This window comes from Moschus berezovskii, chromosome 8 (assembly GCF_049115385.1).
Source record: "Moschus berezovskii isolate FMDL1 chromosome 8, NW_MosBer_1.0, whole genome shotgun sequence".
Lineage (NCBI taxonomy): Eukaryota > Metazoa > Chordata > Mammalia > Artiodactyla > Moschidae > Moschus > Moschus berezovskii.
In genome coordinates, this window is record NC_142467.1 from 60,389,684 (window position 1) to 60,415,074 (window position 25,391).

The 25,391-nt window shown below is 39.5% G+C and overlaps 1 protein-coding gene and 1 pseudogene across 6 annotated transcripts in view; one reads left to right on the top strand and one right to left on the bottom strand.

The window, feature by feature from the left end:
* ANKHD1 (ankyrin repeat and KH domain containing 1) overlaps positions 1-7,723 on the bottom strand; it is a 110,212-nt gene extending 102,489 nt beyond the window's left edge. For 4 of the 5 annotated variants that reach the window (XM_055430979.2, XM_088838617.1, XM_088838615.1 and 1 more), the window contains exon 1: positions 7,286-7,719. In XM_055430979.2, the coding sequence (XP_055286954.1) occupies positions 7,286-7,576 (291 nt within the window). In that variant the 5' untranslated portion in view covers positions 7,577-7,719. Of the gene's footprint in view, positions 1-7,285 lie in introns of all 5 variants that reach the window. The other variant, XM_088838618.1, reaches the window with a different exon arrangement.
* A 411-nt stretch (positions 7,724-8,134) lies between these two features.
* The window catches only part of LOC129558508 (uncharacterized), a 64,147-nt pseudogene continuing 46,890 nt past the window's right edge, over positions 8,135-25,391 (top strand). The window contains exons 1-2 of the transcript XR_016038133.1: positions 8,135-8,426; positions 19,404-19,467. The product of XR_016038133.1 is annotated as an uncharacterized LOC129558508 (transcript). The remainder of the gene's footprint in view (positions 8,427-19,403; positions 19,468-25,391) is intronic.

The window sequence follows — 25,391 nt, forward strand, 5'->3', positions numbered from 1 at the left end:
AAAAACTGTTCGCAACCTAACTGTCCTCATCACATAGCATCGTAACAACTTAATAAACTGTTCTCCTGTTCAGCTCTTTGGTTCCTGGGGCTAATCCCTGGGAGTTTACTTGCTTTTTTTCAAAACTGCAAACTAATGAGGGTGAATCAAAACATTAGGATACAGTGGGTTATCTACATAAAAACGAACAAAAAAACCCATTTTTACTAACAAAAGCAGCATCCATTAAGGGGAAAACTTTGTGAGAACAGAAGAATATATAGTGGAGGAAGAGCATAATGTACTCTTTGATAAACTGTTACTAAATTTCAGCTTATCAAATAAAAAAGCTTTATATACAACTTTACTTTCCTCCCAGTTTAGGTAAAGTTGACTAGAAAAAAAGGTAAACCTGTCAACCATCATAAGGCAAATGATCTTCATTCACAAGAACTGTACACTGTAAGTAACTATAAGACAGCACACAGATTTTAATTTTTACAAATTAAAACCAATGTTTCCTACAGTGGCAAAGGTGCAAAGTTGGGTATCTGCCTTTCATTGGTACTTTTAATATTTAATTCTCTTAAAATGAATAATAAGAAGGCCTGAACTTTTCAGGTTTAAGAGTAATGACAAAATTACCTTAAAGTTGTGTTCCTCTGATCCCCAATGGTACACCTTTGACTGCATTCTTAAAATATATTGATTCACATGGTAGTCATCAATTTCATTATATAATATAAAAGCTTTTCAACAAGGTCAACTACAGATTATATGCTAGTTTGAGACATGTGTTTCTTAAGTAAGTGTTAGTTGTTCAGTGGTGTCAAGACTCTTTGTGACCCCATAGACTGTAGCCTGCCAGGCTCCTCTGTCCATGGAATTCTCCAAGCAGAATACTCGAGTGGGCTGCCATTTCCTTCTCCAAGGGATCTTCCCAAAAGGGACAAACCCTGGGTTCCCGGCATTGCAGCCAGATTCTTTATCATCCGAGCCACCAGGGAAGCTCATAGGCATTTCTTAAGCAATTAATTATTAATAAATTCATGCGTCAGAAGAGAAATAGTCAGCAGGACAATACAGCAGTTAACTACAATAGGAGTCACGTGACCTATTTTCTACTATAAATTAGCTGTGTGATCCTGAGCAAGTTATTCAGATCAATGGTTCCCAGACTTTTGAGGCTTTACCCAGAGTCCTAACATGAACTTTCTAATTTGATATTTTGTCAAACACAGATATTTTTTAAATTACTTTTCATAACAGTAAAAAGGGCATTAACTCAAAATAGAAAAAAGTGGGAAAAGACTGCTTTATGAGAATTTCACTACATTGTCCTTACTTTTCTGATTTCATTATAGATTCATAAAACTTCAATAAAGATTAAGCAAGTAATTATTGGAGGCAGAGCATTGGTAACCAAAAACTTTGTCTATTTCTTAATGTGAAATAGCATGAGTTCTGGATTCCAATCCTAGCTTTATTGATTTCTAGCTGTATAAATAACACTAACCATTTTTGTTGTTTTCTGGATGGATCATTTCTCTGAACCTACATTTATTCATCTATGAAAGTGTAGATAATACCCATCTCAAACGGATGTTGAGTGATTAAATAAAATAACTGAAGAATATACTATGGTGTTTGTGTTAGTCGCTCAAGTCGTGTCTGATTCTTTGGGACCCCGTGGACTATAGCCCGCCAGGCTCCTCTGTCCATTGAATTCCCCAGGCAAGAACACTGAAATGAGTTGCATTCCCTTCTCCAGGGTATCTTCCTGACTCAGGGATCAAATCTGGGGTCTCCCGCATTACGGGCAGATTCTTTACTGTCTGAGCCACCTGGGAAGCCCTTATATAATATGGTATTGGAATATAATAAGCATTCAATAAATGGTAGCAGTTACCTAAAAATGAGATGAGATAGGACTATCATGAAGGTTCTGTGGCTATACAGACAAGCAACAGGAAAGGAAAATTGGAAATAATAATGTCCAAGAAGATATATTGGAAGAGTTTATTTATAGTGCATTGAAAAAAAGATAAAGAATTTATTAAAACTTTGGTTCTGTAGGAAGGTAAATTTTGCCAAAAAAGAAAAAGGAGTAGACTCCTCATTTCTTTTCTTTTTACTTGCCAACTCAAGACTAATACTAAAATTTTATTTATCTTATCTCATTGAATCAGAAGGCCAGAATTGATTTTCTATCACTAGATAGGCTCAGAAAAGAATGTGCCTAAACTCATCTCCAAAGCTTCATTCTTAACATGTTTTATCACTTTGATTAGATAGAAAGTCTAAATTCTTATCAAATTCACCATTTAAAAATCTCACATCAATAGTATGTTATCTTTTGTATAACAATGGGGAAAATAAAACTACACATTTGTATTTCCATAAAGATATTCTGAAAGGACATCAAGACATTAAAAGTATAAAGGGCAGGTCAAGACCTTTTTACTGTGTTTGCCTTATTAGTCTTATGAACTATGCAAATATAAATCACCTATCAAAAGGTACTAAATAATAACCAAAAGAAAATCTCTACATACTTCAAGTTTCACAATAAGGTTTTCCTCTACCCATACCTAATCAACTCTGTTTTGACCCACCATTCATACAACCATACTCATCAATGAATCATTTTATGTAAAGTCTGAAGGTTTTATAGAATCAGACTTGTGCAAGGTTGGTACTCATGTAATATAAAAAATTTGTTATTGTCATAATATGTAATTTTTCCTTCAATTGACATTCTCATGTCTCCAAAATTTGCTCACTAGAATACAAAGGTATATTTCCTATTTTATCACTGTGTGTGTGTGTGAGTTCAATCGTGTCTGACTCTTTGCGACCCCATGGACTGTAGCCCACCAAGCTCCTCTGTCCATTTAATTTTCCAAGCAAGAATATAGGAGTGGGTTGCCATTTCCTGTTCCAGGGATCTTCCCAACAGAGGGACTGAACCTGAATCTCTTGCATGTTCTGCATTTGTAGGTGGGTTCTTTACCACTGTGCCACCTGGAAAACCCTGCTTTATCACTGCTGCTGATAATTTATGGAATAAAGCCTTTCTACCTCTAACAAAGTCCCCATAAAGGTTTCTTAGAAATTCATTTTCATGGGCAATAAATGAATTTTTCAACAACAACATAGTATTTTAAAGTTTCCTAAAATTATAAATTCATCATGGAAAATTTATAACATTAAACCTGTCAGTACCCACCCTCTTTCAATCTCTCTCTTGTGATGAACATAAGCCCAGAGATGTTATTAAAAGCAGTGACTCACCTTGTTTACCTGAACTTTGAATATACAGTACTGATGACAAAATTGCCATCCCAGATAAGAGTGGGCCTCTAGACCAGTGGTTCTCAACCAGGGGTGATTTTGCCCCCAAAGACATTTGGCTTTGTCTAAGGTCATTTTGGGGCTTCCCTGGTGGCTCAGTAGTAAGTAAAGAATCCACCTGCCAAGCAGAAGACACGGTTTCGATCCCTGGATGGGGAAGATCCCTTGGAGAAGGAAATGGCAACCCACTCAAGTGTTCTTGCCTGGAAAATCCCATGGACAGAGAAGTCGAGCAGGCTACAGTCCATGGAGTTGCAAAAAGAGATGAACACAACTTAGTGACTAAACAACAACAAAGGACATTTTTAGTTGTTACAATTAGGTGTGTTCTACCAGCATCCAGTGGGTAAAGGACAGGGATGCTGCTAAAGTCAGGGGCACCCCTCACAACAAAGAATTAATATAGCTCCAAATTTCGATACGTTGCCGTTGAGAAACTTTGCTCCACACAGTAGATTGTAAATAACTCTAAAGGAAATGATCCATCTCCTATTAGAGAAAATCAGAAGGAACCTCTGTATGGCTTGTGTGTTTGACTCTTAACATAGTTTTCAGGAAAAAAAAAAATTCCCTACAAAGCTTTTGCTATAATTTGCTATAAAATGTTAAACCCAATTTTCTTTTGCTTTTACCTAATTGTAAATATAGATTCTGCCTCAGATAAAAAAAGCCTCAACAATGCTTTCTAATTGCAATGATTTCTGATTTCTAATTTCTAATCTTTTAAGTATGTAAAGGAACAGGTAAACATATATGCACTGGCTTATACAGGCCTAGAAATTTTACTGAAAGGAAAACTGTAATACTCATTACCTCTGAGTGGGATCTGAAGGGTCAGTAGAGGTGAGGAGAACTTTTTATTTTTCATATTATATCTACTATCTACACTGTTGAACTTTTAACCATAAGATTATATTACTTTATTATTTTTTTAATTTTAAAAGAAAGATGTCACACACGTATACATACAGTATATGCATACATTCTTAACACAGAAAAATTAAAGGTCAGATTCATGGGGTCGCGAAGAGTCGGTCACGACTGAGCAACTGAACTGAACTGAAACCTCACCAAAACCCTCTCTTTAGAATTTTATTTTCCTTTTACCTTAATTTAAAAAAAAAAGTTACAAATCTAAAATTAACATTTAAAAATTGGTTTTTAAATAATTTTCAACCTTCTATTCTGAAAAATGGGTACATTTCAAAAGAATCCAGGGCAAGTTCTGACTCCTCTGTTCAAGGCCTTGACAGCTAATGAACATGCTCAACATGCCTGAAGAAATACAAAACAGGTATCCACCCCAATGTTTAAAACAACAAGAATCAATTCTAATGTAAGAAATTTACAAAAAGATCCAAGCCCCTTCTTCAAACTAAAAGGTCTTTTGACTTAGCCAGCAAGAGAAAGTACTTTGTTTTTTTTCCCTCAGATGTAGGCTCTAACAATGTATACAAAAGAGAACCTTAAAGGATTTATATCTTTGTATACCAAATATATACTGCCTACTCAAAATCCTTCAGCTAATTCTAGAGCAAATGCTCTAAGCCTCCATATTTCTTATTCATTTCTCACCTAGTCCTGCCCCTCTGGGGGAACAAGACAAACTTCACTCACAAACTCTTCTCTCTGAATGTCTACATTCTAAACATTTTGTTCTAAAACATCTAGGTATAATGAAAATAAAAATTCTACTATTATTCATCAAATGTCAGTTGGGTGAGTGTTTTTTGAAGAATATTACTTATGATCTTTTTACACTAAATGAAACTCAAAGGTAATAATAAGGGAGAAGACTATCATCTTGTTAGAGAGAAATGAGAAAATCCAAGAAATCTGCTTGAGAAAAAAAGGTCATTTCACTCACAAAGGCACAGACTATACCCTACCACACATTCAACATACACTAGATATTCCAGGAATTTCTTTTTTATATGATATGGATGAATAGGACATAAAAACAAAATTTCCTTTCTCCTCAGGTTAAGAAAGAATCTATATGCATATTGAGCATTATCTTAGACTAGGCTCAAGTTTGTGGGTACTCTAAAAATCTCTATCCAAAAGTGATGTCTACCCATATACACTTAATATATAAATTCTTTAAGCACAGAAAATTTAGAAGAATAAGAGGTTCTTCTACCATTAGCCTAAGTGGCTGAAGGAATCATGAATAATTTCTATGATAACACCAAAGAAAATCACACAAAAGGTGTGAATTCTGCTCACAGCTTTAGCAGTCTGGTGTGGAGACTCCAAATGAAATAATCTGTGTGTGTGAACAAGTCTTGCAAAATTGGTTACTTCAAAAGCTCATTTCTCCAGATATAACACACAAGCCCATAGAGTTAGAGATTCATAACTATGGAGGCTCACTAGCACTCTACCTCTGAAGAAATTTAAGACTACTACTGAAGTAAAAACAAATGTGTGATCTCTCACTTCATCAATGAAAACTGTGCAAAAATGGTCCCGAAAATCAAGAACATCATCCTTCTATCACATTCAGACCAAAGCAAACTTTTTCAGTCTAACAAGTTTCAAAGAAAAACAGACTCTAATCTTTACTTCCTAGGTAAAAAGTTAACTATATTCTAGGTTCATCTCGCATCAATTTTCATTCAAAGTCTAAATGAAAGCCTTCCACAAGCCCAGGAGTGGAAGTGCTCCAGAGACACTCTCCATAACTGCCTACTCAAAATCCTGTACCACCTTGGCTTAGAAGTTATTTCTCTTATAGTGAAATTCAAAGACAGACATTCAAGGAACTGTCTCCTTTACAACCCACAAAGTTTATTCCAAGCAAAATACTATGGTTCGAAAAAACTAAAAGAATTCCTGTTCAGATCAAGAATAGTAAGACTGCACTAACTGTATTCTACAACCCACAAATACAGTTTCTCCTTATTCCTCTCAATACAACAGCCAGGATAGTTGTACATACAGAGAAGCCCGTGTACTTTAAGACCAAGATCAGAGATTAAAATAACTGGTTATAGGGGATGAACCAGGCACCTTAGAATCAAAATAGAATACTCTGAACTCTTAGAACAACAGTCACCACAGGACAGAACTATAACAAAGCCACAGTCAGGGGGAGAAAGTACAAACGTAAAATATGTCCTTGCCCTAGAGCCCAAAAGTTGATGCCTCCCATTCCAGGTTGCCTAGACTTAAAAATGTCCAGTATGCGCCTAACAGCTGAAAGGAATGAAGGTCTTGATTACAAATTTCCCTCACTGCAAAAGGTTTCCAAAGAGGACCTCATCTTCTCCAAGCCTAAAAATCTCCAGAGTTGAGCTATCCAGCTGTTGCGAAGCCCAAACAAGCACTGGAACCTTCTCTTCCTGTCTAACTTCACACAAAGTCCCAGGTGCAAGGACCCACGTGATTTTTCAGCGCAAAAGCAGAGAGCTCCTTAGTACTCACCTGTCTCAGACCAAAGTGGAATTAAAAACCCTCCCTAAGCACACAAGGCATAAGGCAAATAATGCCCAATCCTTCAACTCAAGAGGAGAGACACAGTACGGTGGCAACGCTCTTTACGCAAGCCAGCCCTCTCTGTCTGTCTCTCACCCTCACTCACCCTCTCTGTCCCGCTCTCTCAGTACCAAGGGCAGGGACTCTGGCAAAACCCCGCCCCCACCCCCGTCGCCAAAGCGGGGTGGGCGGGAGGTGCCCGAGGAGTCCCGCTTCCCGCGCGAAGCTCAGAGACCAAAGAACTCCCTATTGTGGGTCTATGGATGGTGACGGGAACCGGTCCGACTCGAGCCGAAGAGTAAGCCGAGGGCGCACTAGGCCCGCACCGCCACCACTGCAGCCAGGGAGCCGATCGCTGACAGTGAACGACTCCATCTGGGCAGCGGGAGGGTGGCCCGAGCCCTGCGCCGGCCCAGAGAGAATTCGTGCCTCAAGCTCTCCCCTGTGGAGAGCAGGGGTCCTAGAGCCGTACCTCGGACACCTCGTCCTCGTCGCTACCAGAGGCACCACCTCCACCCCCGGTCCTCAGGACAGCAGCCGCCAACTTGAAATCCAGCGCCGCGTCCCCTCCGCCTGCACCGCTGCTGCCGCCACCGACTCCCGGAGCCGGCCCGGCCTCCCCGAAGAGTCTCACAGTGCGGATTCCCAGCCCGACCCCTCCCGGCGGAGGCGGCTCCGAGGCCCCGGCTGGGGCGGATCGCGGAGCCACCGAGTCCAAGTCCTCCTCAAAGGAGGTGCCGCCGCCTCCGCCGTCGGTCAGCATGGTTCGCACGCGGAGCCGGAGACGCTGCCGAGTCACTCGCGGCCGCGGCCACCACCGCCGCCGATCCCGAGAACGAGAGAAGCAGCAGGAGGAAGAAGCGTCTCCTTCCCCCCCGTCCCAGCAGCGCCACTAACTTCTCACTGCCTAACATGCTGCCTCCCGCCCCCTACACTCGCCACTGGCTGCAGCTCCCCTGCGGCTGCAGATCATTGGTCAAGGCAACCCGTCGCTCAGGCTCTTCGTCACGCGCTGCTCGCTGGCTCGCGGCCCTCAAGCTGCGTTGACCAGCGCAGGCCTAGGCGGTTGCGAACACCCGCCTCCTATTCCCCACGCGCTGACTTCCGGTCTTTTCCTATGTCTATTGGCCAATTTCTCTGACTATCGTCTCACGACCTTAAAGTGGATTAGTTGGCCTTGTGGTCAGTCACAGTGACCCCAAACAACGGGAAACTTCATTGGCGACATAAAGTGTCGGTCACTTTGTCACAGGACGTCGCGTGATACAATTGGTCAGTAAGGATACCATTCATCCCGCCCCCATCTGAGGTGACGGGAAAGGGTTGGGGAATTTCCACTCTTGATTAAAATGACGGCTGAAGTGACCACCTGCAAAAATTGGTGAGATTTGGAGTGAATTCACCCAGGGCTTAGTAAGGCTCTTAGGTCAAGTGTGCAAGAGGCTCGGAGGTAAGGCAGCTCCCACCTGTCGCTCTTCGCCAGGCGCGGAGAGTTCCTTCACGGGGATTGGAGGGAAGAAGCTATCAGTCTCAGCTAGGCTCCACCTTCCTGCCAATCCCTGGTTGGAGAAGCGGTGCGTCAGTCACTAGAGAGGTCGCCTCCTCTGGGACAGGTGAGGCTGTATAAACTCAGCTTCAGGCTCTTTGGGTGGGAATAGGGGATTAGGACAGGCGAGTGAGTGGGGACGTTCCGGCTGCGTGCCACCAGCCTTTCCGATCTGAGCCTAGACCGCCGAGCTAAGGGAACCAAAGAGGCTGCTGAGGATGACCGCCGGGAGGCGATTCGGCCAGCCTGCCTGCCTGAACGTGGCTGGGCGCGGCTGTTGTACAATCTGCGGGCGGGGTCGCCCCGCGGGGCTACGTTCTCCTGCCTGTTGAAGGCGGCGGGCCTGAGGGCTGGACAGCGCCATGCCTCAGTACTGGGAACTGTCCCACGAAGGAGGGTGGGAAGGCCGCGACAGCGTGCGGAATCACACTGCGGGGCAGAACGCAATGGTTCAGAGTGCGTGCTCTGGCGCCGTTTCGAGTTTTAGTGCCGCCACTTATTTGCTGTGTGACCTCCCTGCGTTAGTTGTTTAATCTCTGTGACTTTCAGTTCGCCCGTCTGCAAAATGCGGATGATATTAGTACCTCCCTGATTGACTTGTTGTTTTGAATAAATTGTTAACAACTTAAGGTGCTTAATTAGCTCATTTTTTTAGTCACTTTTCCGGAGTCCTACACCTACTCCTGGCAGCCAAACTAATTTTTGTCAAGTCTCTGTGATGCGAAACAAGACTAGCTAAGGGGGGGTCTTCTCCCCTTAGCTTTAAGGAGCTCTCTCTTTACCTCTGTTATCTCTCTCTATCGCCTTTGTCCGGAGAAGGCAATGGCAAGCCACTCCAATACTCTTGCCTAGAAAATCCCATGGATGGTTGAGCCTGGTAGGCTGCAGTCTGTGGGGTCGCTAAGAGTCGGATACGACTGAGCGACTTCACTTTCACTTTTCACTTTCACACATTGGAGAAGGAAATGGCAACCCACTCCAGTGTTCTTGCCTGGAGAATCCCAGGGATGGGGGAGCCTGGTGGGCTTCCGTCTATGGGGTCACACAGAGTCGGACACGACTGAAGTGACTTAGCAACAGTAGCAGCAGCATCGCCTTTGTCAATAATAAGGGCTTTAAAAGCTTGAATGGCGAATATTCTTTGACCCAGAGAATGTCCATGAGTTTAACCATGAGAGACTGGCTAAAAACAAAAGCTTTGGTATTGGCTACTCTCTTGCAGCTTTAACAAAGGGCTTTGTATATCTTGATTGTGTAATTTTTAATATTTCACCTTTAGAACTGGAATCTAAAAATTCTACCAAAAATTATTTTGAAAATGACTTTTTAAAAATAAATTCTGCCAAACATTTATTTAAAGAGCATTTTGAAGATTGTGAACATTTGGTAAATGCTTGCTTTGGCATTCCACATGCCTAAAAGAGACTATTTTCCATGAACACATTTTAGGTAAATGTTCCTTCTAGACAGTACGTCGTAGAAAGTGGGGGAAACGTATCTTTTCTAGAAAACTGTTTTGATGTAAAATGCCAGGTACACTGGCTTTAGTTAGAAGTTATGGAGCTTAATTACCTTATATCTTCAGTAGGCATGTGTGACTAGGTCACAACTCAAAGTAATAGCACCAACAAAAGAAACCCAGCACTGCCCAACCCACATCAAAGCTGGATTATCCAGAATTGGTATGGCTACATCCTTAGGCAAAAACAGGTATTGGCTGGTGCAACACTACAAAGGAACTGCTTGTCATTCTTACCACTAATACAAATATAATTTCTGATAAAGCTCCCTGAACAAACTCTTTAAACAAATGTAATGAATCTCAAGGACAGACAGAAGGAAAATCTGGATATATACATTTCCCCCAGTATATTTAAGAAAGAAAAATATACTCTCTACATAGTTCCTAGCAACCTACCCTGAGTATAACTGGGAAAATACGATTGAGCAATGACCTTTGTTTCACCAGGAACTGTACCTAAGACACTTGTTGTCAGTAGTTTGACAGTCAGTATTGGAGTTAGGACCTCTCAGTCTCCTAGATTTTGGTGACTGCTATAAAGAGTCTTTATTAAATATAATTTAATATTTCCATGTGTGCAAAATTCTTGTGGTTTTACAAATGTGAAAACTAATTGAAAAATCATCATATCGAGTATATATATCATTTATCGAATATATAAAGTCATACTCAGGACTTCCCTGGTGGTCCAGTGGTTAAGACTTTGCCTTCCAATGTAGGGGGCACAGGTTTGATCCCTAGGAGGACTAAGATTCCCACAGGCTGTGCTGTGCAGCAAAAAAAAAAAAAAAAGTCTTATTCAGGGTAAAATATCAGTAAGTATTAATGTGATTTAATGGGTAACCTTGGTTTTGATATATATTAAGATGATATTTACTACTGGGAGAAAAAAAGAAATACACTGATTTTTCAAATGCTAAATAAGTAGTGGAGTACAATATCCCTCTTAAAAGTATATTTGTTGGGAATTAACATTAGAATAAAATATTTCCCACAGAAAACCAATGGGAATATTTATTAAGGTGTAGTTGTAATGTGTTCCAAAGCACTGTCTTCGTTTTGATCATCTTTCAGACAGAAGGAAAAGGGAAGACTGTATAGCCCAAGGATTTTTTAAACTATGAGGTAATAAAAGACTTTATTCCTCATAAGAAATATGAGATTGACAACTAAATTGTAGATACAGGGCCTTTAGATACATGTGGTACTTTAACATGCAACCTGCAGTTTCCCAGGACATATAATTTCTGCATGTCAGTTCATCTCAGTTCAGTTCACCCATGTAAGGAGAGAAGGATAAGTAAAGCAACAAATTTGTTGCAGTTGGGTGTTATGTCATTTAACCTTTATAATAACCCAATCAAGATTTCACCCATTTTACAGATAAGAAAATTGAAACTCCAAAAAGGTTAAATAGCTTACCCAAATATATAAAGCCAGTATACTAAAAGGCTAAGATTTGAATGGGATTTCCCTGGTGGTCCAGTAGTTGGGACTATGCACTTCCACTGCATGGGGTGGGAGTTCAATCCCTAGTTGGGGAACTGGGATCCCATATATGGCCCAACAAGGCCAAAAAATGTAAAAGGCTAGGATTTGAATTTATTTCTGCCTGATCCCCAAACCCATGTTCTTCCCGCTGTATCACGTTGATTCCATGGTACACTCAATGGCAAAAGAACTTCATCAATCAGGTAAACTGATATAATACTTCAGCCATTAGCATGCTGCTGCTGCTGCTGCTAAGTCGCTTCAGTATTTGATCTCTCTTTCATAACAGTTGGAAACATTTAATTTAAAACTGTCTTCGGGTTTCTCCAACTGTTAGTTTATTAGACCATGTAATTTCATATTAAAAAATCTGAATAATTAATATATTCACATAGTTCACATTTCAAAAATAATTTTTAAAATGCAGTGAAAGATGTCCTTTTACTTTGTCCACTAAACACCCAGAACCCCTCTTATAAGTAAACCGTGTTATTAGATTTTTAAGTCTCCTTCTAGAAGTGTTTATATCTATATAAGCAATTTTGTACATGTCTATTTTTTTCCCTTTTTAACATAAATGACAGCTTACAATACACACTTCTGAATCTTGTTTTGTTCACTTAATGTTTTCCATAGATATTCCGCTATATATCCATTATATATATAATGATCTCTAAAATTCTTGTTTACTGCTTCATAGTATTCTGTTAAACAGGCATACAATAATTTAGTGTTTATCCAGTTCTACATAGTGTTGAACATTTAGATTATTTCCTTTTTTAATATAATTTTATTTATTTATTTTTGGCTGTGCTATTCCGGCTTTTCTCTAGCTGCGGCAAGCAGGGGCTACTTCTAGTTGCACAGGCTAGTACACAAGCTTCTCATTGTGGTGGCTTCTCTTGTTGAAGAACACAGGCTCTAGGACTTATGGACTTCAGTAGTTTCAGCATGTGGGTTCAGAAGTTGTGGCTTATGGTCTTAATCATTCCTTGGCATGTGGAATCTTCCCAAATCAGGGATTGAACCCGTGTTTCCTGCATTAGCAGGCAGATTCTTTACCACTGAGCCTCCAGGGAAGCCCCACACCGCCTTTTTTTTTAACCAAACAATGTTACAGATGCCTAACTTTCTAACCTACTGTCCATCCTCCGGGAAGTTCTGGGCACAACTTTGTTCAATTGAAAAACCATACAATTGCAACTAAATTGAAAGCTACCACTTATTTAAGCCATAGCTGAGTATACCTGCAAGATGTATGAATCAAGCATATTTTAAAAAATAATGAGCTATGCCTGCAGCTGGACTATCCACCACACAGCCTAAGAAAATTATACCAAATTATTCAGAAAATTTACTGAGCCTACCTCAAAATGGGAAAAGTATATGTATGTATACACTTATATACAATTGTGTGTGTGTATTTCAAACTTGTAAAACTATCAAGTATATAAATACCTCTTGTGGTAGAATCACTCAAGTTCTCAATGATGGAGAGAGGAGAAAACAATTAATATCCATTTTCTTTCTTGGGATTCTGTCATGATTCCATAATCCTTGAATTGTTGGATAAAGGACAGCATGTCAAGGAAAATATGCAAAAAGGTTGAGAGGAAGTAGGATTTGGTGGGAGGATCTCTAAACTGGGAATCAGAAATACCAAGTTTACTTCAAGTGACTGGTATACTTCTGTGTGTGTGATGCTATGCACCTTGACCAAGAAATTTTGTGTGTCCAGTTGACCTTTTGAGGTATGCTTTATTTTTTATAGTTAATTTTTGTTCTCTTTTTTCTTAAATGCTTTTTTAAAAAATATTGATTTATTTTTAGCTGTACTGGGTCTTTGTTGTTTCATGGACTTTTCTCTAGTTGTGATTGGCAGGGGCTACTCTCTAGTTGCAGTGCATCAGCTTCTCATTGTGATAGCTTCTCTTGTTGCAGAACATGGGCTTTAGGGTTGTAGGCTTCAGTAATTGTGGCATGTGGACTCAAGAGTTTTGGTTCCTGGGCTCTAGGGCACTGACTCAATAGTTGTGGGCTATAGGATTACTTGCGGCATGTGGGATTTTCCCAGACCAGGGATGGAACGGTGTCTCCTGCATTGGCAGGCAGATTCTTTACTACTAAGCTACTCAGGAAGCCCCTTGAGGTACATTTTGAAGGTACATAACTTAAGAGACATTTCATATTACAAACCATAGTCATCACTTCAAATCAAATGTCATACATGTATGGAAAAAGTATGGTATGTTACATGTAAAACCAAGATGTTAATAGTAATTATCTTTGGATAATGGAATTGTATGGAGATTTATTTAAATTTTTTCTTTTTTGAATTATATTTTCTAGACTTTTCTTTTTTTCCACAGTGAAGATATATTTTTTGTGTAATAAAAATTTAAATAAAATATTTCAAATTACTTTTTTCACATGTTCATTCAACTCACATTTATTTAATTTCTGTTATACATGGTACTTTGCCAAGTCTTTAGAGAAAACATAAAAGAAGCAGATGATTTAAAGTACCACTTTTCAGTTACACTGATGAATATACTTATTAACTAAGATTAGGTAGTAAAATGCAAGTGGGAATAATACAGAATAGTATTAAACAACAGAAAAGCAAATTTGACTACTGGATAAAGCACAAGCTGGAATCAAGATTGCAGATGACACCACCCTTATGGCAGGAATCGAAGAAGAACTAAAGAGCCTTTTGATGAAAGTGAAAGAGAAGGATGAAAAAGCTGGCTTAAAACTCAGCATTCAAAAAACTAAGATAATGGCATCCAGTCCCATCACTTCATGGCAAATAGATGGGGAAACAATGGAAACAGTGAGAGACTTTATTTTGGGGAGCTCCAAAATCACTGCAAATTGTGACTGCAGCCATGAAATTAAAAGATGCTTGCTCCTTGGAAGAAAAGCTATGACCAACCTAGACAGCATATTAAAAAGCAGAGACATTACCTTGCCAACAAAGGTCTGTCTAGTCAAAGCTATGGTTTTTCCAGTAGTCATGTATGGATGTGAGAGTTGGACTGTAAAGAAAGCTAAGCACCAAAGAATTGATGCTTTTGAACTGTGGTGATGGAGAAGAATCTTTGAGAGTCCCTTGGTCTGCAAGGAGATCTAACCAGTCAATCTTAAAAGAAATCAACCCTGAATATTCATTGGAAGGACTGATGCTAAAGCTGAAACTCTAATACTCTGGCCACCTGATGTAAAGAACTGACCCCTTGGAATAGACCCTGATGCTGGGAAAGATTGAAGGCAGGAAGAGAAGGGGACGACAGGATGAGATGGTTGGATGGCATCACCGACTTAATGGACATGAGTTTGAGCAAGCACCGAGAGATGGTGATAGACAGGGAAGCCTGGTGTGCTACAGTCCATGGGGTCGCAAAGAGTTGGATACGACTGAGCGACTGAACTGAACTGAATAAAGTATTTTGCAGTATTGAGTATATAGAAAGTAAAAGAGAAATCAAAATACAGTAAGTTTAGGCAAAAGCTTTGATTATTATCATTTTGAACTCAGAACTAACTGAGGAAAATAAAAGAAGTAAAGCCTTCCAAATGTAAAGGAATGGCTAAAAGACTAATTTGGTCAGTGCAGGGAAATCAGAAAGAAGATTAAAGGGAAATTTGGTTAAAGAAATGTTGAATACTGGAGTGAGGGTTTTAAATTTTACTTCATAGTTATTGAAAAGAAAAAGTTACCAAGATAAAAATTGTCAAAGGGAGATTACATCTTTTTGTTTTGTTTTGTTTTGTTAGGGCTGCATTGTATGGTTGGGATATGTAACAAGGAGGTACTGGAGTCTAGGAAACAAGCAGTCTTGCTGTTGTGTTTAGTTCCGGTGTGAGGTAATGAAAGCCTGAATCAGGGGAGTGGCTTTCAGAATGGAGAGAATGGAACTGTCAACAAGCATAAAAATCAGCATGACTGGTGCCTGATGAAATGTGGGGAACAATAGAGTTAGGAACAAGTTACTTCAGAGAAATAAGTACAAACTTTCTGAAGAGAAATGTAGCACTGTGTATCAAGATCCTTTCTTTAAATTTTTATTTCCTCCTATTGTTGTTGTTCAGTTACTAAGTCACGTCTAGCTCCTTGCAACCCCATGGACTGCAGCATGCCAGGCTCCCCTGTCCTTCACTGTGCCCTAGAGTTTGTTCAAATTTATGTCCATTTAATCAATGATGCTATCTAACCATCACATCCTGTGCTGCCCCTTCTCCTTTTGCCTTCAGTTTTTCCCAGCATCAGTGCCTTTTCCAATGAGGTGGCTCTTTGCATCAGGTGTCCAAAGAGTTGGAGCTTCAGCATCAGTCCTTCCAATATATATTCAAGGTTGATTTCCCTTAGGATCGACTGATTTGATCTCCTGGCAGTTCAAGGGACTCTCAGGAATCTTTTCTAGCACCACAATTCAAAAGCATTGATTTTTTGGTGCTCAGCCTTCTTTATGGTCCAACTCTCACATCCATACATGACTACTGGAAGAAAGAACTGACCGTACCCATTGCTCTTGAGGATGCAAAACAACAGGAACTCTCATTCATTACTGATGAGAATGCAAAATGGTACAGCCATTCTGGAAAAGAGTTTGGAAAGTTCTTGCAATGCTAAACATGCTCTTTCATACAATCTACACATGCAGTATTAAGTATTCACACTCATTTGAAAACTTATATCCATGTAAAATCCTTCAAGGAGATGTTTATAGAAGCTTTCTTCATAATCATTGTTTCTGGAAGCAACCATGGTGTCCTTCAATAAATGCATGGGTAAGCAAACTGTGCGGAGAAGGCAATGGCAAGCCACTCCAGTACTCTTGCCTAGAAAATCCCATGGGTGGAGGAGCCTGGTAGGCTGCAGTCCATGGGGTTGCTAAGGGTCGGACACGACTGAGCGACTTCACTTTTCACTTTCACACATTGGAGAAGGAAATGGCAACCCACTCCAGTGTTCTTGCCTGGAGAATCCCAGGGACGGGGGAGCCTGGTGGGCTTCTGTCTATGGGGTCACACAGAGTCGGACACGACTGAAGTGACTTAGCAGCAGCAGCAGCAGCAAGCAAACTGTGATACAGCCATACAGTGGAATACTATAAAAAAGGAATGAGCTGTCAAACTATGCACAGACCAAGATGAATTTTAAATGCATATTGCTGAGTGAAAGAAGCTGGTTTGAAAAGGCCACATACTGTATGATTCTATTTATATGATATTCTGGAAAAGGCACAAGTATGGAGATAGTAAACAGATCAATATGCCAGGGATCGAAGTAGGGGAAGGGTTGAATAAGTGAAGCAGATGATTTTTTACAGTGGCAAAGTTCTTTTATGATATTGTGTTCTATATGATGCTATTCATTTAACAAGCCTATAGAACATTATAGTACCAAGAGTATCGTTTAATATATGAAAAAAAAATTTAATCATTTAATAGGCCAGGGGATTCCAGAATGGAATGCAGACTACGACGAAAGAATTTAATTGTATCACAGATGTCTGAAACAACCTCACTGAAGGAAGTGGAGGAAAATATACTGACCTATGTAACTTTGAAAATGAGTGGTGGCTCTAAGGCTGAGCTTCCCTGGTAGCTCAGTTGATAAAGAATCCGCCTGCAGTGCAAGAGACCCGGGTTCAATCCCTGGGTGGGGAAGATCGCTTGGAGAAAGAAATGGCCACCCACTCCAGTATTCTTGCCTGGAAAATCCCATGGACAAAGAAGACTGGTGGGTGGTTCTAAGATTAAAGACAAAAGAAACAGCACATAAGCACTGTACTACTGTTGATCAAGTTGTTTCCCATGGAGATACACATTAGCGGTTTTGAAACAACTATGTATATGTACGGGAATTGAACAATTATGTAAATAAATGACAGATGGTAGGAACCTACTTTCTCACTGTTGGAGTGGGACATTGCAGATAAACAAAGGGAATAGGCTACAATGATCTGTGAGATGATGGCTGTCAGAGTTGGAAACATCAGTATGAACTCATATTTAGTTTAATATAGTTACAAGTGGATATATGTAGAAATATATGTAGGTATTTATATATACACAAGTTAGATACACACATTTTTTTTCTTGCTCTGTCAGCTAGAAATGACATTCCAGTAGCAACATGCACACTTTATACCCAGATCTTGGTTTTTAATATCATGCTTCAAGAAAAGGAACCATGGATGCTTAGAGAAATGACTGATTCTAGGACTGGGGCAGGAAATATATAAGATGAGCCTAGATCTTCTCATAGTGCCAGAAAGTAAGAAAGTACTAATCATACACAAAATAATGAGGGTATCTCAGAGAGATACAGGAGCTAACTGAAAGAATTCCCAATGGCCAAAGCTGGAACAATTTGAGCAAATAAATAGTGGATTATAACCCAAAGTATAAAATAAATATGAGTTCACATGGATATAAGTAAATGACTGAATAAATGAATGGAGAGAATAGATAAGTCTTCCATGTAGAAAAATTCCAAATTTATGTAGTTCCTTTGCTCTCAAGGAGGTGAAGCATAACTCCCTTTTCCTTAACTGTAGGTTGTGTTTAGTGATATCCTTCTAAAGAGTACAGTATGGAAAAGGGAGGAGAACAGTAATTTTATAGTAGAGAAAACTGACAAACACTACTTCAGCCAGGTATCAAGACTAACATCAACAGTTATGAACCATGTTGATAGTATATATCCTTGACATTATGTGCAAGTAGTCTGAGAAATGTCATAGTCAAAATGAAACTAAGGAGACATGATGACTAAATGTAATGTGGTATACTGAATGGGATCCTGGAACAGAAAAAGGATATGAGGTAAACAAGAAAGAAATCTGAACAAAGTATAGACCTTAGTTGATAATAATGTGTCAACCAGCTAATAATAATATATCAGTGTTGCCTCATTAATTGTGACAAATGCACCATACTAATGTAAGATGTTAGTCACAGAGGAAACAGGATGGGCTCTTTGGGAACTCCGTACTATCTTTGCAACTTTTCTTTAAAACTATTCCAAAATTTAAAGTTTTTATTTTAAATTAAATTTTAATTACCTACATTCATTTATTTTTTTTTATTGAGTTTTTCCAGTTTTATTGAGATATATTTGATATATAGTTTTTGACACTAATTGTATTAGTTTAAGGTATACAACATAATGATTTGATATATGTGCATGCGTGCATGCTTAGTCGCTTCAGTCGTGTCCGACTCTTTGCGACCCTGTGGAATATAGCCCACCAGGCTCCTCTGTCCATGGGATTCTCCAGGCAAGAATACTAGGGTGGGTTACCATTTCCTCCTCCAGGGAATCTTCCAACACAGGGATCAAACCTGCATCTCCTTTGTCTCCTGCATTGCAGGTGGATTCTTTACTGCTGAGCCACCAGGGAAGCCCAATTTGATATATGTATATATTTGCAAAATTATCACTATAATAAGTTTAGTTAACATATATCACCTTACATAGTTTTAGTTTTTTTCTGTGATGAGAACTTTTAAGATCTACTCTCATAAAATTTTCTCTTAGAAAATGCTTGTTCCTTGGACTTCTAGGAATTTAAGAGTTAATCAGACATTGCACAAAATATATAGCAAAAAAATTAATAAAGCCTAAATATCTAACAGGAATTGATTGATGTTAGCTGAATTTTGCTATACAATTTGATCTTATAGTCACTAAAAATGAAGTTCACATTATATTAAATAAAAGATAAAATTATAAAACAAAGGGTATGTAGTAATCTCAATACATTAAAGAATATTCCCATACATCAAAATGGCATACACCAGGAGAGAGATTATCTGTGGATGGTTGGATAATGGGTGATTTTTATTTATTTTATTTATGTTTTCAATTTTTCTATAAATAATGTATTACTCTAGTGATCAGGAAAATTTTAATTAAGTGTGTAAAAAAATCACTTTTGGTATAAAGTCAAGTAACTGATCAAATAGGATATTTATTGGCAGTGTTAGAAAAATTAAGGAGGAATGATTCTTTTTCAGATGAAGAAGTCTGTTTGTTTCAGAAAGCAATGTGAGGAACTTAGCCGATATAGAACATTGCATGGTAAGTCAGCAAGAAACCCTCAAGAGAAATATACTGAACAGAAGCAGATGTATGTCTTTACCATAACTGGAAACAAATGTTTAAAAGATGTCAAGTTGTAGCTTTTCACAAAAAAAACATCTCTTTGAAAAAAGTCATGTGGTTAGCAATGAAAGTTAAGATACTTACCCCTGAGGTGGGTCCTTGGTAAACATGTTTTAGGTATTGCCTGCACTGAAGGATGCATATTGAAAATGTTACTAGTAGCAATTCTGTGGGAGAAGGCAATGGCAAGCCACTCCAGTACTCTTGCCTAGAAAATCCCATGGATGGAAGAGCGTGGTAGGCTGCAGTCCATGGGGTCGCTAAGGGTCAGACACGACTGAGCGACTTCGCTTTCACTTTTCACTTTCCACTTTCACACATTGGAGAAGGAAATGGCAACCCACTCCAGTGTTCTTGCCTGGAGAATCCCAGGGACAGGGGAGCCTGGTGGGCTTCCGTCTATGGGGTCACACAGAGTCGGACACGACTGAGATGACTTAGCAGCAGCAGCAGCAATTCTGTGAGCTTCCCACCATCCCTCAGTACTAATTCAAAGGGAAAGTCAAGAATAACACTGAGGAATAAGAACCAGCAAGTATATAGGGGTTCCAGTTCAGCCCAGATGCACTAGTCCACAGCTGTAAAATACATTGACAAGTACAGGGTTCGAAGAGAATGCAATCAGTAGATACCTTGGAGAAATCCAGAACCTTACCATGTGCATCACAATGAAGCTCCTACCTCTCCTGTTCCACAGTTAGAGAACCTGAGGCTAAGCACTCCAAACATCCGCTTGTGTCCTCCTGCACCTTGGGCAGCCACATCCATCTTCTCTAGAAGCTCTTCTTAACTGGTACCACAGCCTTCTTCCATAGACTTTAGAAAGTCCCAGGACTGCCAAAAGTTTGGAATCTCATGGTTTGAGCATAGTTAAGTAGTAACTGATGAGAGAACAGTTAAGTAACCCCCACAGCAAGAATCAACTTATTTTTCAAGTCATAGTGGTCTCAGTTGAGTTCAGTTCAGTCATTCAGTCGTGTCCGACTCTTTGCGACCCCATGAACTGCAGCACGCCAGGCCTCCCTGTCCGTCACCAACTCCCGGAGTCCACCCAAACCCATGTCCATTGTGTCGGTGATGCCATCCAACCATCTCATCCTCTGTCATCCCCTTCTCCTCCTGCCCTCAATCTTTCCCAGCATCAGGATCTTTTCAAATGAGTCAGCTCTTTGCATCAGATGGCCAAAGTATTGGAGTTTCAGCTTCAGCATCAGTCTTTCCAGTGAACATCCTGGACTGATCTCCTCTTGGATGGACTGGTTGGATCTCGTGCAGTCCAAGGGACTCTCAAGAGTCTTCTCCAACACCACAGTTCAAAAGCATCAATTCTTCTGCACTCAACTTTCTTTATAGTCCAACTCTCACATCCATACATGATTACTGGAAAAACCATAGCCTTGACTAGATGGACCTTTGTTGGAGAAGTAATGTCTGTGCTTTTTAATATGCTGTCTAGGTTGGTCATAACTTTCCTTCCAAGGAGCAAGTGTCTTTTAATTTCATGGCTGCAGTCACCATCTGCAGTGATTTTGGAGCCCAGAAAAATAAAGTCAGCCACTGTTTCCCCATCTATTTCCCATGAAGTGATGGGATCGGATGCCATGATCTTAATTTTCTGAATGTTGAGGTTTAAGCCAACTTTTTCACTCTCTTCTTTCACTTTCATCAAGAGGCTCTTTAGTTCTTCTTCACTTTCTGCCATAAGGGTGGTGTCATCTGCATATCTGAGGTTATTGATATTTCTCCCAGCAATCTTGATCCAGCTTGTGCTTCTTCCAGCCCAGCATTTCTCATGATGTACTCTGCATATAAGTTCAATAAGCAGGGTGACAATATACAACCTTGACCTACTCCTTTTCCTATTTGGAACCCGTCTGTTGTTCCATGTCCAGTTCTAACTGTTGTTTCCTGACCTGTATACAGGTTTCTCAAGAGGCAGGTCAGGTGGTCTGGTATTCTCATCTCTTGAAGAATTTTACACAGTTTATGTGATCCACAAATTCAAAGGCTTTGGCATAATAAAGCAGAAATAGATTTTTTGTCTGGAACTCTTGTTTTTTCAGTGATCCAGCGGATGTTGGCAATTTGATGTCTGGTTCCTCTGCCTTTTCTAAAACCAGCTTGAACATCTGGAAGTTCACGGTTCACATATTGCTAAAGCCTAGCTTGGAGAAATTTGAGCATTTCTTTACTAGCGTGTGAGATGAGTGCAATTGTGCAGTAGTTTGAACATTCTCTGGCATTGCATTTCTTTGGGACTAGAATGAAAACTGCCCTTTTCCAGCCCTGTGGCCACTGCTGAGTTTTCCAAATTTGCTGACATATTGAGTGCAGCACTTTCACAGCATCATCTTTTAGAATTAGAAATAGCTCAACTGGAATTCCATCGCCTCCACTAGCTTTGTTCGTAGTGATGCTTCCTAAGGCCCACCTGACTTCACATTCCAGGATGTCCGGCTCTAGGTGAGTGTGAGTAATCACACCTTCGTGATTATCTGGGTCATGAAGATCTTTTCTGTACAGTTATTCTGTGTATTCTTGCCACCACTCTTAATATCTTCTGCTTCTGTTAGGTCCATACCATTTCTATCCTTTATTGAGCCCATCTTTGCATGAAATGTTCCCTTGGTATCTCTCATTTTGGCATGTAGTAAATCAGCAATTTTGAATCAGAAGAGCTCTTAAGGAGTCCTTTAGTCTTTTTAATAAGTACTCCTCCTTTTAATAAAGAAGGAACTGGAGGAATGGGTATTAGGGTCAGTATCTTCCAGGAAAATCTCTGGTTCCTATATGACCCCATCTATCTAACCCTCCGTTTTCTATAAAAATCTGAGGTACATTTTTGCTTACCAAAGTGAGAAGACAGCAAGCCCAGGATTGCAGCTTGGGGAGGAATTTTGGCTTACACGTGAGAACTGAGTCATTCCGAAGGCTGATCTTGGAGACTCTTGTGGAGTGTTTGAACTGAACTCAGTTTACCACACCCCTTGCTCATCAAGGCAGGCTCATAAATCAGGAGACGCAGCATGGCGTTCACCTGCAGGGCAGCTACAAATGCCACCTCCCAGATGTTCTGCCCTAAAGAAGTGACATGGTGTCTACTATGGCCCCAAAAAGATATCTATGGACAGTCTAGTTGAGACATGCATCTGGTACAAGTTCACAGAAGCTATCAGAAAAACTGCGTTCAGGACCCTGCCTTGAGACTTCTCACCTAGAGGGCCCTCTTAAGTCCTGGTATTGGCACACCAGTGACAAGAAGAAAAGAGCCAGAGTTGAACTTTTCCAGCAGAGATAAGTAGATGCAAAAGCTTTGTCAGTTGAAGAAGATTGCTTCACCAGTACAAGAGTTATGTGGGACAAATGTCTGAGAAGTGGGCAAGCCTGTCATTGGCCTCTGGGGTTTGGCTAAAGCCCTTGACTATCCCAATGCCTCTGCCCATAATCTGGCAGGGTTTTTATACAAAATCGAGCCATAATAGAGAATCCTAAGAAAGCAGCAATTTTGATCTATCTAGTAGGGATTTTCAGTGAGTATTAGGATCCCTGAAGAGTGACCAAAGGATTCAGAAATATTAAAAAAAAAAAAAAACCCTGGAGAACAATAGTGAGACCACTATTCAGACCCTGATCATCTCATGTGAAGTGAAAGTTGCTCAGTCATGTCCAACTCTCTGTGACCCCATGGACTATAGCCCAACAGTCACCTCTGTCCATGGGATTCTCCAGGGAAGAATACTGATGCGGGTTGCCATTTCATACTTCAGAGGATCTTCCTGACACAGAGGCCAAACCCAGGTCTCCTGCATTGCCAGCAGATTCTTTACCGTCTGAGCTACCAGGAAAGTCCAATCATCTCATACGCAACAGTTACACTCAAAAGTCCCATGTTGCTTTCTCATATACCTTTGTCAGGTGTGTAAATTGATACAGTCTTTAGGGAAAACAGTTTGGAAATGCCTTCAAATTTTTAAATGTACACACTGCTTGATTAGCAAGTCCACTTCCAATTTTGGGGGGTATAGTGCACAGAGACACTCACATATGAGCTCAGAAATATTTGTACAAAGATATTCATTGAAACCCTGCTTGTCCGTCAATAAGAAAGTGGCTAAATAAGTTGCAGTATGGCTATAAAATAACTTAGTATATATTTGTTAAGAAGAAGGAGTGAAATCTGTAAAAAATTTAGAAATACATTTATTTATTTGGCTATGTCAGATCTTAGTTATGGCATGTGGGATCTAGTTTCCTGGTCAGGGATTTAACTCAGGCCCCCTGCATTGGGAGTGTGGAGTCTTAGCCACTGGACCACCAAGTTAGTCCCTGTGAGTAAAATGTTCATGGTAAACTGCTGAATGAAAAAGTATATGCAGTTATTTCTACTTTTGAATAAAAATATTTGTACATTTATTGTTTGAATTTTTTATGATGAGCATACAATACTTTTGTAATAAAAGATTTCCGAAAGCACTCCCATTACTACCTTAAAATTAAACTGTAGAAATTGGTAGAAGATTTATTTAATTTAAAGTATCTGTATTGTTGTTATGTTACTTATCCAATAAATTAAACTTGGGGGAAAAGCAAATTAGTTAAAATTTAGAATGCACCTTTTTTTAGGCCAAATGTAGGGAATTATATTTAACTCAGAGAAATGTCAACTTAGTAGATAACTATTTTACATATATTCCCATACATACACACACGCATATATTGCCAGTTCTCATAGTATGGTTTATAGACTCCTGGAGGCCCCAGCACCTTTTCAGGGCTATGAGTCAAACTGTTTCCATTATCATTCTATACTACATTTCACCATGTTGACTTTCTGATAGTACAAAAGCAATGGTGGGCTCAAATTGCTGGTGCTTTAGCACTATTCAAGGCAGTGGTATCAGACTGTACTAGTAGTTAATGTAGTCTTCCCTAATCAACACTCAAAGGGGAAAAAAGCCAAGTTTACTGTGAATATCCTTAACAGAGTGGTAAAATTAATTTTATTAAAACTCAACCCTTGAGTATATATATTTTAAACATTCTGCATGAGGAAATGGGAAGTATACATAAAGCACTTCTATACATTGCTTGTCTCAAGGAAGATCACTTAGGCAACTATTCCAGTTACAAAGCTGAACTAACCACTTTTTCATGTAATACCATTTTTACTTGAAAGTGTGACTGACAGATAAATTTTGGTAATTCAGACTTGTGTGTTTGGCAGACATTTTCTAGAGCCTGCCACTTGAAAGGCAACAGCTGACAGTATCTGTTTCCAGTTATAAAATTCACGCTTTGGGGCAAAAATGAGGATTTTGCAAAATTGTATCCACAACCATTGGTTCACTGTTTCCTAAAACGTAAAGATTTTTCTGAAGAGATAATTATAATATTAACAAATGTGGTTTTTTAAAATTATATTGTTAAATGTGTCAGTATTTGCAAGTCCTTCATAACTCAATGGACCAATATTTCCCGAATGATCAATAGTTGATGTTGCAAACCCATAAATGAATAAAAGAATCATCCAAAGATAGACCAATGGATTTTAATGTAACAGAGCATGAAAACTTTATAGTTATGTTTTAAACCTTTACAAAACTAACAGTCATTTAATTTTGGTGTGGTATTAAAGAAAATAAGCTTATCTGGAAAAGCCGTTAAAATATTTTTCCCTTTTCCAACTCATATCTGTGAGAGTCCAAATTTGCTTCCTATTATTCAACCAAAATGCTATATTACAATTGACTGAATGTGGAAACAGATAAGAGAATCCATCTGTCCTTTAATAAGCCCGACATTAAAAATTCCACTCTTCTCATTAAATTCTTTTTGTTTTG